Source organism: Arachis hypogaea, chromosome 5, assembly GCF_003086295.3.
Source record: "Arachis hypogaea cultivar Tifrunner chromosome 5, arahy.Tifrunner.gnm2.J5K5, whole genome shotgun sequence".
Lineage (NCBI taxonomy): Eukaryota > Viridiplantae > Streptophyta > Magnoliopsida > Fabales > Fabaceae > Arachis > Arachis hypogaea.
This window is the reverse complement of record NC_092040.1, coordinates 39,556,224-39,569,166: the sequence shown is the minus strand read 5'-3', so window position 1 is coordinate 39,569,166 and position 12,943 is coordinate 39,556,224. Positions and strand designations below refer to the sequence as shown.

The window sequence follows — 12,943 nt, the reverse complement described above, 5'->3', positions numbered from 1 at the left end:
TTTCGGTTTTGCGGAGGACTAAATCTCCTCTCACGAATGATCTGCTTCTGACTGACTTGTTGTAATGGCGAGCAATTGCGTGCTGTGCCGCGCGTTGCTTCAAGGCGGCTATATGTCTAACTTCTTCGATTGTATCTAGCTCGGATCTCCGAGCTTCGTCTTGACTGTTGATTTGGGTTCTGATTGATTTCTGGGAGATCTCCACGGGGATCATGGCTTCCGATCCATATACCAGTCTGAATGGCGTTTCTTTCGTTGATGTTTGTGGAGTGGTGTTGTATCCCCAAAGGACTTCAGGTATGAGTTCGGCCCATAGTCCTTTGGTGGCATCGAGCTTTTTCTTTAGTGCGTGTAGGATGACCTTATTTGCAGCCTCGGCTAGTCCGTTTGTTTGAGGATGCTCAACAGAGGAGAAGTGTTGCTTTATTTTGAAATTCTGCAAAAAAGTTTGAAATTTCTGATCGGCGAACTGGCGGCCGTTGTCAGTTGTGATATGTTGAGGTATGCCGAAACGGCAAATAATATTTTTCCAAACGAATGAAATCATTTGCTGTGACGTTATTTTTGCTAAAGGTTGGGCTTCCACCCATTTGGAGAAATAATCAATGGCGACAATAAGAAATTTTACCTGGCCCGGTGCCATAGGGAAAGGCCCGAGTATATCTAAACCCCATTGGTTGAATGGCCAACTGATGTCCGAATGATGTAATTCCTCGGCGGGTATGTGTATTAGTGGTGCGTGCCTTTGGCAATTGTTGCATGATCTGATTTTTTGTTGGCTGTCCTGTTTCAAAGTCGGCCAGAAGAAGCCGGCCCAGAGGATCTTTGATGCTAAGCTCCGAGCTCCTGTATGTGTGCCACAGATTCCTTCATGTACCTCTGCCAAAGCTATGTCGGCTTCGGACTTGTTGAGACATTTGAGTAGAGGCCGAGTATAACCTCGTCGGTATAGTGTTCCATTGATGATTGTGAAGGAAGATGCTTGGCGTCGGAACTTTTTATCATTCTCGACCCCTTCTGGTGTGTTACCTATTTGTAAATATTATATAAAGTCGTTCCGCCAATCTGTTACCTGTGAAATACTTAACACGTTTGTCAGAGTAACAGTGGGTGATGTTATTGTGAATTGGTGCAGTGTAGATAGCTCGGACTGTGTACTGCCGAGCTTAGATAAGATATCCGCTCTTTGATTTTGTTCTCGTGGTATATGTTCTATTTCAAAGTTGACAAATTTTTTTGTTAACTGTTTTACTGATAGTGAGTATTTATAGAGTAGGGGATCTTTTACCTGGAAAAGGTCGTTTACCTGTTGTACGACTAACAAGGAATCACAGTATACCTTGATTGTTGAGATTTCAAGATCTAAACATAGTCGGAGTCCGGCGAGTAGTGCCTCATACTCTGATTGGTTGTTGCTTGCTTTGAAAGCGAAGTGTATTGAGTGTTCCAATATGAATCCGTCGTCGGCCTCCAGACGAATTCCGGCGCCACATCCTCCGTTATTTGAAGAGCCGTCCACATATAAGATCCACTGTTTTGCATGGTCCTCTTCAGATGGAAGTGTGAGTTCGGCAATGAAATCTGCCAGAAATTGTGACTTGATCGGTCCTCGGGGTTGGTATCTGATGTCGAATTCGGATAGTTCGACTGCCCATTTTATTAGTCGACCTGCGATTTCCGGTTTGTGTAATACTTGTCTTAGTGGGTGATCGGTTCTGACGTGGATTACATGGCTCTGAAAGTAAGGTCGCAGACGTCGGGCCGAGAATATCAGTGCTAGTGCGAGCTTTTCAATCCGCGGATAATTGAGTTCGGCATGGTGGAGGGTTTTGCTGACAAAGTATACTGGATGCTGAACTTTGTTTTTCTTTGTGACAAGGGCCGAGCTTATCGCCCAATCAGTAACTGACAGATATAAAAATAAATGTTCCCCTTGCAGGGGTCTTTGTAATATCGGCGGTTGTGAGAGTGTTGTTTTTAATTTTGAAAATGCCTTCTCACAATCGTCGTTCCATTCAAATTTATTTTTCTTTTTAATTGTTTGGAAAAAAGGAATGGAAGTTGAGGCAAGGCAAGGAACAAATCTGGAGAGTGCAGCGAGTCTTCCTGTGAGGCGCTGAACTTCTTTTACGGTTTTAGGGCTGGCCATGTCCAGCACTGCTCGGCATTTGTCTGGATTTGCCTCTATCCCCCTGCATGTTAGCAAAAAACCCAAAAACTTACCCCCCTGAACTGCGAATGCACATTTCTCGGGATTGAGGCGCATGTTGTACTGGCGGATCTGGTCGAATATTTCTGTAAGGTCGTTGATGTGGTTGTGGCCGAATTTTGTTTTGGTGACCATATCGTCGACATAAACTTCGATATTCCGGCCGATTTGTTTGGCGAATACCTTATCCATGAGGCGTTGGTAAGTTGCACCTGCATTCTTTAATCCAAATGGCATAACCTTATAACAATAGTTACCAAAATCGGTGACAAAAGCTGTTTTGTTTTGATCAGAGGGGTGCATCATTATCTGATTATACCCGGAGTATGCATCCATAAAACTTAGGGTGGCGTAGCCTGAGGGATTGTCTACTAAAGAGTCTATGGATGGCAGAGGATAAGAATCCTTGGGGCATGCTTTGTTTAAATCAGTGAAATCGACGCACATGCGCCACTTACCGTTTTGTTTTCTTACCATTACCACATTTGCTAACCAGGTGGTGAATCTGATTTCTTTGATAAACTCGACGTTGATGAGCTTTTGTGTCTCTTCTAGTGATGCTCTCCTTTTTTCGTCGCCGAGTCTGCGTTTCTTCTGTTGTACTGGTCGGATTGCCGGGTTTATTGCTAGTTTATGACTGATGATCTGTGGGTCGATTCCTGGCATGTCTGATGGTGTTCATGCGAAAAGGTCGGCGTGTTCTTGTAGGAAGATTGTTATAGCTTGCAACTCGGATGCATTGAGTGAGGTGCCTACATATGTGAATTTATTAGAGTCATTGTTGAAATACACTTTTTGTAGGTCGTCGGAGGGTTTTGGCCGATCGGGAAAGTCAGCTCTTGGGTCGAGTTCTGCTAGCGTGTCCTCTTTTTGGTTTAGGCCGACGTTGTTGACTTGTTGCGTTGAACGATTTTGGAATTTCATGCTGATGTTGTAACAATGTCTTGCCTCTTTGTGGTCGCCATGGATGGTAACAACCTGGTGGTCCTGCAATGGAAACTTTACACAGAGATGAACTGTGAATACAATAGCGCCGAACTTATTCAGAAAAGGTCGGCCGAGAATAAGGTTATATGGACTGAAACAGTCGACTACTAAATATTGAATGTCATTAGTTTTTGAAAGAGATTGCTCACCCAGTGTGGTTTGTAACCACACTGAACCGAGGACTGGAACGCGTTCTCCCGAGAAACCGACCAAGTCTCCTCCTGTGGGCTGTAGCATGTTGTCGCTGAGCTTCATCTTTTGAAACGTGGAGTAAAATAGGACGTCGGAACTGCTTCCGGGATCTAAGAGTACTTTTTTCACTAATAGATCTCCTAGCTGAAGGGTGATTACCACAGGGTCGTCCAAATTTTGTATGTTGGAGTTGAAGTCGGCGTGTGTGAAAGTGACTTCTGGTTGTGGATTAGAGATCGTTGCATCTTGTTTTGTTCCGTCTACCGAGCATATTGCTCTGAATGATCTTTTTCTTGCCGAGTTTGAGTATCCTCCACTTGCGTATCCTCCTGAAATACAATTGATTATACCTCGGGGTCTTTCATATTGGCTTGAAGATGCCTTTTCTTTTCCTCGGTGTTGTTCTGAGAGGTCATGTGTTGTGGAACTTGGGCCGCGCTTTTGGATGTGACCACCAATGTATTTGTCAAGGTGCCCTTGTCTGGCTAATCGTTCTAAAAGATCTTTGGCGACCACGCAATCATCGGTATTGTGGCCGTGTTTCTGGTGGAAAGTGCAGTACCTTGATTTGTCCACGTTCTTTGCATCTTGGTACGTTCCGGCTTTTCTCGGCGGCTTGATTAGTTTGGAGTTCAAGATTTCCTTGATTATGTCTTCCCTCTTGGTGTTAAACTGCGTATAAGAATCGAATCGGGGTGTTAGTTTAAAACTTTTTTTAAGGGATGAGCTCTTATCTTCTTCGCGGAAGTGCGACTTGTCAGATTTCCGAGCTTGTCTGAGCTCCTCGATGTCAATTTGTCCTTTTGCTTTCTCGCAAAATTCTGCTAGAGTCTTCGGCTTCGCCACCGCGATCGTCTCCTGGAACCTCCCGGGTCGGAGGCCGCTTTTAATTGCGTGCAGATGGACCTCGGGATGGAGATCTGGTATGCTGATTGCGACCTTGGTAAAGCGAGTCATATAGTCCTTTAAGCTTTCGCTTGGCCCTTGTTTGATAGTGTTTAGGTAATCGGAGTCGTGCAAATATATTGCGGATCTGGCGAAATGTTCTTCAAATAACTTCGCCAACTGATGGAAGCGCGAAATGGAACCTGCAGGCAAAGCACACAACCAATCAAGTGCAGGACCGTCTAAATAATTCGGAAAACAACGACATAAGACTGTATCTGATGCACCATTGACGATCATTATTGATCGGAATTTCTTTATGAACTTCCTTGGGTCACCGAGTCCATCATAAGGCGTGAGGGTCAACGGCAAGGTGATCCTCTTTGGTAATTCGAAGTTCATCACTTCTTCTGTAAAAGGGCCTACGGAGTCCTCGGACTCTTCTTTTTTGTCTTCGGGTTGTTGCTCTTCGTGCTGAGCGGTTTCTGAAACATGAGTCGGTTGGGAATGATGCTCCTCGTCCTCTGCTTGACGAGCATCGTCGTGCTCAATCCGAACATGATTTAGTTCGGCAATTTGAGCAGCCATTATTTGGTTCTCGTCAGCCATTCGTTGATTGGCTTGTTGTAGCTCAGCTACCATTCGCATGAGTTCGGACAGTGAAGGGGGTGGCACGTCAGCCATGGATGCAGGTGGAAACGGTGAGACCAAAAGAAAGAATATGATTTCCTCGGCCCCACGGTGGGCGCCAATTGATCTTGCTTGGGAAATTGGTCGGCCTCAATTCCTTGAGGTCAGCCGAATTATATGTTGCAAGGCCGAACGTCCACCTCTAAGAATCCGAGCTCTCTATCTTCGTTGTAGGTATGAGTGTACGAACAATGTGAAGAGGACGGAGTGTACCTGCAAAGGCACTCCAATGCTTAAGTCAGTGTAATGTGTTATTCAGAAAATCATATCAAAGAAAGATATTTTACCTCTTTTTTATAGATGTATATATTCGTCCGTTATATTCTGAATGATATAAAATCGGTTTCGTAACTGATTTCATCTGACCGTTCGGGACGTCGGTTATGATGATATAAACGTCTCCGAGTTATAGCTCATAAAGGCCGAGCAATAATGACAGATGGCGAGTTATGGTGATGGCCAGTAACGGTTATGGGGCCGAGTTATAGCTCGTAATAATGGTGACCATATCAAAAAATATAAAAAAATTTAAACATCTCTGGATTCTTATTATGTGAGACATGAAATAATACTCAGAGTTGCAATATTTAAAAATATATATATATATATATATATATATTATATTTTAATCAGGCCTACTACACATATAAGCCTTTTTGGTATATAAGTTTATATAAGTTGGCTCAAACCCAACAAAAACAACTCTCAATTTAGATTGCGCGTAAACACGCGCTTCCCCAAATTTTGAATAGCGCAAACAATTCTTCTCCCTCAATCAAAACTGCAATGCTCAAAATTTAAACAAGAATCAAAATCTCTAAAAAAATCTCTCAAAATCGTCGCGGAAAGTGAAAGAAGTTGTAAAGTTAAATTAAAAAAGAATTATGAGAAAACGGAATAAGAAGATGAAGAAGAAGTAGCAGAAGATGAAGAGGAGGAAGAGGAAGAATTTTAAATTATGCAGAACTTATCAGTACACATACACCAAAAATTCTTAAATAATATACTTAAATATCTTCATGTTACACCAAAATTTGCCGCAAATACAGAAAAATGTTTCCTCTAATGCTGCATTTTTTTGTTCTTCTTTTTTCCTTATTTTTTTCTTTCTTTTAGTTAAATGAATGTAAGTTCATCATCTTTCAAGTAATTTTGCAACATTATGTATTTCTTCTTTTTCTTTGTTTAATTTTTTTTTGTTTTTATTCTTGTTAAGAGATTAAAACAAGAAGAAACTTGAGAAAGTAAAATAAAAAGAAAAAGATGAATAAGAAAAAAAAGAAGAAGAAGATGGTGATGATGATGGAAAAAAAAAGAAGAAGCAGCAGAAGATGAGGAGGAGGGAGAAGAAGAGTTTTGAATTATGCAGAACTTATCAGCACACACACACCGAAAATTTTTAAACAATACATGTAAATATCTTCGTATTACACCGAAATTTGCTGCAAATACAGAAAAATATTTTCTCTAATGCTGCATTATTTTTCTTCTTTTTTTCCTTATTTCTTTCTTTCTTTTAGTTGAATGCATGTAAGTTCATCCTTTTTCAAGTAAATTTGTAGCATTATGTATTTCTTCTTTTTATTCTTTGTTTGATTTTTTTATTTTTATTCTTGTTAAAAGAGTATAATAAGAAGAAACTTGAAAAGATAAAACAAGAACGATGATGATGATGATGATGATGATGATGATGATGATGATGATGATGATGAAAAAGAAGATGAAGAAGCATCAGAAGATGAGGAGGAAGGAGAAGAAGAGTTTTGAATCATGCAGAACTTATCAGCACACAAACACCGAAAATTTTTAAACAATACACTTAAATATTTTCGTGTTACACCGAAATTTGCTGCAAATATAGAAAAATATTTTCTTTAATGCAAAATTCTTACATTACATTCAATTCAAACCATCAATGATGAACAACAATTTTCACAAACAAAAACAACAGTATTCACCTACTGAATCATAAATTACTAACGAAAATATTAACTAGACTCGAACCACACCTCAACCACTTGATTTTATTCAAAATAATAATCAACTTTGCTTTGGTTCAATTGACAATTTGAACTTGAATTATTCATTATTTTCAACAACGAAATAACTGTTCAAAACTAATTTTAGAGTTTGATTTCAAAAATGTAAAGAACGAACGAAGAGAAATGCAAAGAACACAGAGATGAAAGAGAACGTAGATCGAAAATGTTGAGAAAATTTGAAAACAGAAACAAAATCTTTTCGAAAAAGGCAGTTATATATTCATGTGTTGACTGAAAAGTTGGTTAGATAGTGACACGTGAGATGAATTAGGTTAAAGAGACTTATATGAACTTGTATGGAATAATGACTTGTATGTAAAAAATATTTCAATTTCAATATGTCAAAATAACTGTTTCTTAATCTTTTCAATTTATTTTAGATATTAAAAAAAGAATTATTAAATATAAAATAATCTTTAGATAAAACATTTAAAAATAAAAAATTAGAAGTAGGTAAAATAAAGAATTTTTAAGTATGAAAAAAAATTCATCACAGAAACATGTTGACTAAATTGATGAATAATTTTATTTAAAATTTTATTAAAAATAAGACATGTAAGAATGTGATGGATTATAAATCATGTTGGATTCTTTTGTATGCGAAGAGAATAGATAAGATGGTTAAACTTTATTAAACGGTTTCAACATATTTCTTTTAAAGTTGCACATATATATCTACATATATCAATTTTTGGTTACAATATCTATATATAAAATTTTTTATTGAAAATATTCAGACATGTTAACTTAATATAAAACCTCACAAAGCCTAATAAATACGATTAACTTAAACCTTGTGGCAAAGAGGTGTACAAGACACGTCGTCATGGATCCTTTTACATTTCAATTTTAATTATTAGATTAATCTACATATTAATTTGCTATTAAATCAATTAGATATATACATATGTACAAAACAAAACATTCTTACAGAATGAAAAAAAGGTGGAAAAAACAAAAATCCGAAAAAATACAAGAAAAATAGTTTGTGATGCTTTTTTATTTTCATAATTTGACCATCTAGCTATTACAGTAGGTTGTACTTTAATGATATATTGTCTTTACTATATGAAGATTTTTCTAATTTCAAATACTAGAATTCTATATTTATATGGAGTATTATTGTAAACAAACTCACATTAGAAGTTTGGAATACTATTTACAGTGAGTTAGTAAAAATGAATGATATCACACCCAAACGTTTTTTTTATTAGGATAAAAAATTGCCTAACGAGTTGATGATGGAGATATTTTTTAAGGCTAACTTGAAAACTGTGATATAGTGTAAGGTTCTTAATAAGTTTTGGAATGAAATGCTCTCACCCTATAGTTTAATAAAAGAGTTTACATTTAAGAACATAGATAAATATACAAGTGTGTTTATCCATATTGAGCTTCTACCGTGGAAAATTTCAAAAATGAATATGACAAGTATGGATCCTATTCACGGTGCCGTGAGATCATACGAGCTACCATTCACAGTGTCTAATCTTGATTGGTGGAATGTCATTGATTCAGACTATGACAATATCTGTATAAGATACACTATCGGTAAATTTTTGTCTAAGTTGATTGTGTGGAATTCTTTGATGAAATGTGTCAGATTTTTTTCTGATTCTACTTCTAAACAATATTGTCAAGCTATCTTTGGTTATGCATTTGGGTATCTTCGAAATACTGATAATTATTTCGTAGTTTATGTTCAAAACGGCATTTTAATGATAAGTTTTTCCAATATTATGTGTTTGACTCATCACAAGGCTCTTGGATTAATGGTAGAAGCAAGAACTTAAGGCTACATAGGTTAGGATATCACAGTGTTGTCTATCAAGCAAAGACATTTTGGATTAATTGGGTGGAAAGTATATAATATTTTGTTGCTAATTGTGTTGTCATGTTCTGTATATATCATTGCGAGTTTAAGAAAATAAAGGTTCCAAGAAAAGCAATTAAAGACTTTCAATATCTTATTGTTTATAAGGATAATCTTTGTTTCGTATCTCATGAGAGTATACCAGATGGGATTCGAGTCAATAGGGATATCGACGATGGTAGCCTTTTTTATTAGAAGCATGTAATAGGGATAACTAATGTTGGTATTATTACTAATCCTAGTCTAAAGGTTGGTGTTGAATTTCTAATGCTTAATGAGGATGACAAAAGCAATGATAATGATAATGTTACAGTATCTCCTGGGTTTTCTATCTCTAAGCTCAATAAGCACACTAGAGGTAGCGAAATTTTTGTATATAGAACACGAGTACAAGATATGATGTTTAAGTCTGTTACTGAGATTCTTCAGGGTTTACTTAACAATGCAATTAATTGTGATATTTGTCTGATTCATTGTCTGTTTCAGTTGTTGTATTTTCACCTTCACTTTCTAAGACAATGCCACAATCTTTATGTGACATACCCCAACAACCAAAAAATTCAGGAGACGGAGAAAATACCTTTTTTAGATATGCATATAGGAGGAGAGGAAATGTAAAACCAGGTCAAACTGTAATTAATTAAATAATAAATTAAATAGGAGCGAATATGGTTAGAAAATTTAGCAATCGAAATTTGATAATTTAAATATGATATTTGGACTCAGTGAATTTTTCTGAGTCGGAAAACAAAGTTTTCTGCGTAAAAATACAAACCGAAAATTTGACCAGCAGTATCGGCTACAATCTGTCCAGTACTGTGGCTGAGAAAATTAATTATAAGTGAATAAGTTTAAGAAATAAGAATTTATAATTTGGGAAGATAGAAATATTTAAAATACGATTTAAAACTCTAATCTCAAATGTTTTGGCCCAAAATTTGGCCAACAGACTAAACCAAGTGAACCGGGCCCAAGTGGGCCCAAGACCCAACATATATATAGCCTTATTAAGGCCATTCAGAAGCCACAACCCCCATTTGGTGAGTGGAACACGCTGAAATGGAAGAGAAGAAAAAGAGAGGAAGAAAACCTAGCTTCCCAAACTTCAAATCATCATAACTTTTGATCCAAAGCTCCGATTGACGAGCCATTTACGACCACGCATCGCTCTTCTCATCCTCTACAATTCTATTTAAGTTTTGTGGTGAGTATTCTACTGTCCTTTTCCTAGTTTTTGTTTTTTTCTTTAAATTCAAATTTGGTTTGGGTTTTGAAAAAATATTGTGATTTTGGTTATTTAGGGGTGCTCTAGTATGAGTCATTGGTGATATTCATCACAAAATTCAGTGGATTAAGATAAGAAACCTCAAACCCTTGTGATTTATCAAATTTATGAATCTTAGGTTGATGTATGTATGATATTGGTTGTGTTAGAGTTGTTAGGTGTGATTTTGGTACTCTTGGGAACTTCAAATTGGCTTATGAAACTCTTGGTGAAGCTTGGAGCTAGTGCTTGGTGGAGAACTTACAAGGAAGGGCTAAATTGTTGTGACTACAAGAGGTACGGTTTAAGTTTCATTTAAGTACCGTGTGGTGTGATGATAATTCCTAGGCTAGATGCCCCTAGGATTAGGTTTGGATTGTGTAAGTCGTCGGTATTAATATGTATAGTTAATATTTTATGTAAATTAATGATTGGGTTGAGAATTGTGTGAATTTGTATGATTGATGTGTTGAGAAATTTGATGAATTGGATAATGATTATTAGTTTGTGTAATATGCATTTAGATTATGAATTTGGGCCGGAGGCCGTGAATCTTGGGTCGGAGGCCGAAAAGAGGTAAAGAAGGTAAGTGATGTGTGTATTGTGTGATGTCATATGAGATTGAATGGATATTGAATATTGGATGTGTGAATAAATGGGAGAAATGTGGAATAATAAGAATTTAGGAATTTAGGAGTGGAAGGTGATGAAAGTGGGTTGAATTGTGTAGAAGAGGTAGGTTTGGATTTGGTTGAGTGTATTTATGTGAGTGTGGTTAGATTGTGGTCATCTGGATGAGTGAAAATGAATTTGGCTTGTGAACATTGGAAAAAATTGGTGATTTCTATTTTTAGGTAAAAACTGATTTTTGACCAACTATGGCAGTCCGTAACTTAGTTCTCGGAGTTGGAAATTCTTCAAAATTAGACTTTTATGAAAGTTCATTCAACGATCTTTCTAACGGTTCAAGAATTGTTAAAAAAGGAATTTTCCTGAAAAATTTATGCCCATTGGAAGTTTGGGGATTAAAAATGAAATTCTGCAACTTTTCAGACTTAGTTAAAATTTTCAGAAAACGTACGCCCACGCATACGCATGGCTGACGCGCACGCGTCAACCATGATTTTTCCTTCCCACGCGTGCGCTTGGACGACGCACACGCGTCGATGTATTGGTGCTGCTGCCTAGCTCAAAAACCAGAGAGTTGTGATGGTACTGTGCGGGTTTTGTGCGCGGAGCACAAAATGTCCCCCCGCGTACGCGTGATTGACGCGCATGAGTCACCTTCCCTTTTTGTTTTCCACGCATACGTATAAATGAAGCGCACGCGTCACAATCGGATATTCACACCGACGCGTACGCACGGCTGACGCGTACACGTGACCCCGATTTCTGCAAAAATTTGGATTTTGTGTTTTTAAACTGAATTTCATATTTTCAAACCTCTGTTTTCATCCCTTTTGTTCTAAATTTTTATAGTATACCTAGTAATGAGAAAAAGCTAGGAAATGTGATAACTTGTTGATAGAGAAAGACTTAGAGTAATGAGTTATGATTAAGGAAGTGCAGAAAGGATGGTTTGAAAATGAACGTGATGTGTGACCCTGGGTACTAGGCAGTGGTGTTGTCCACTTGCTCCGGGTATGAAATGGGGAAGAAGAATTATGATAAATGAGTTTAATTATGGAGTTTTGAATGAATGTATGTTTGTGATACCTAGGCAGTAGCAAGGATTGTGGTTCGTCCCACTTGCTCCAGGCTAATACTTGAGATACCTGGGCAGTAACAAGGGTTGAGATTCGTCCTGCTTGCTCCAAGTTATTGTTTGAGAATTGGTAATAATGAAGAGTGATTATGAATGAATGTATATTTGAGATACTTAGGTAGTAGCAAGGGTTGTGGTTCATCCCGCTTGCTCCATGTTAATATTTGAGATTTGATAACAATGATGATTGATTTTGAACTGAATGGATGTATGTTTAAAATCAAGGGCAGTAGCAAGGATTGTGGTTCATCCCACTTGCTCCAGGTCAGGGATTGTGACGCCTAGGTAGTAGCGGCAGTAGTGGTGAGTCCAATCACTCCAGGTTGAGCTTTTAAACACCCGCCTGGGTAGTAGCCGTAGTAGTGGTTGTTCCACTGGTTCTGGGTTAAGCGGGTTGTAGTAAGGGGGTTATAGCTCAAGCCCATTTGCTCCTTATGGGTGTTTCTGTCCATGGTTAGCTACCAGGATGTGTCAGATTGGCTATAGAACCGACAGATGATATCATCAACCATCGGACAAGAATAAATCATTTGTATATGTTTGAATTATTTGGGTTTGCCTATTTGTTTTGGATTGCTATATCATATGTGCTATGTTACCTGATTATGTGCTACTTGTTTTACTTGTACCTTACTTGTGTATTATTTGTTTGTATTGCTTGTGTTTACACCACCGAGAGATCCATTATGCTGGGGTTGATTGACGTGGAGGGCGGTCCTTGTTGAAATGAAGTAATGACATGATTGTTTTACATTGATGATTATTGAATGAGGTAATTTTGAGTTTCCCGTGTAGATGCAGTGATGTGATTTCACTTGCTCCAGGTAGAAAATGAGATAATCGATGTTAATACACTGAGTTTAATTAATTGGCTACCATTTTATTCTTGATTTGGATGTTGAGAGGGTTGGAAAGATGGGAAAGATGAGGACATGATTGGACTTAGTATCCCTTAGAACAGTTACCTAATTCATGGATTAGTGAGAACCTAGGATAAATAATTTATGAAAGGAAGTTTAAGATGCTTAGTGAGTTT

General features: G+C 37.6%; 1 protein-coding gene across 1 annotated transcript; it reads right to left on the bottom strand.

The window, feature by feature from the left end:
* Nucleotides 1-2,887: 2,887 nt before the first annotated feature.
* LOC112803489 (uncharacterized) lies at nt 2,888-4,957 on the bottom strand. The gene has a single exon (XM_025846980.1). It carries the CDS (start codon nt 4,955-4,957, stop codon nt 2,888-2,890), a length of 2,070 nt encoding a protein of 689 aa, XP_025702765.1.
* Between the last annotated feature and the right edge of the window lie 7,986 nt (nt 4,958-12,943).

Coding starts and splice junctions, on each gene's coding strand:
- LOC112803489 (XM_025846980.1), bottom strand. CDS start 4,957: ATGGCTGACGTGCCACCCCCTTCACTGTCCGAACTCATGCGAATGGTA.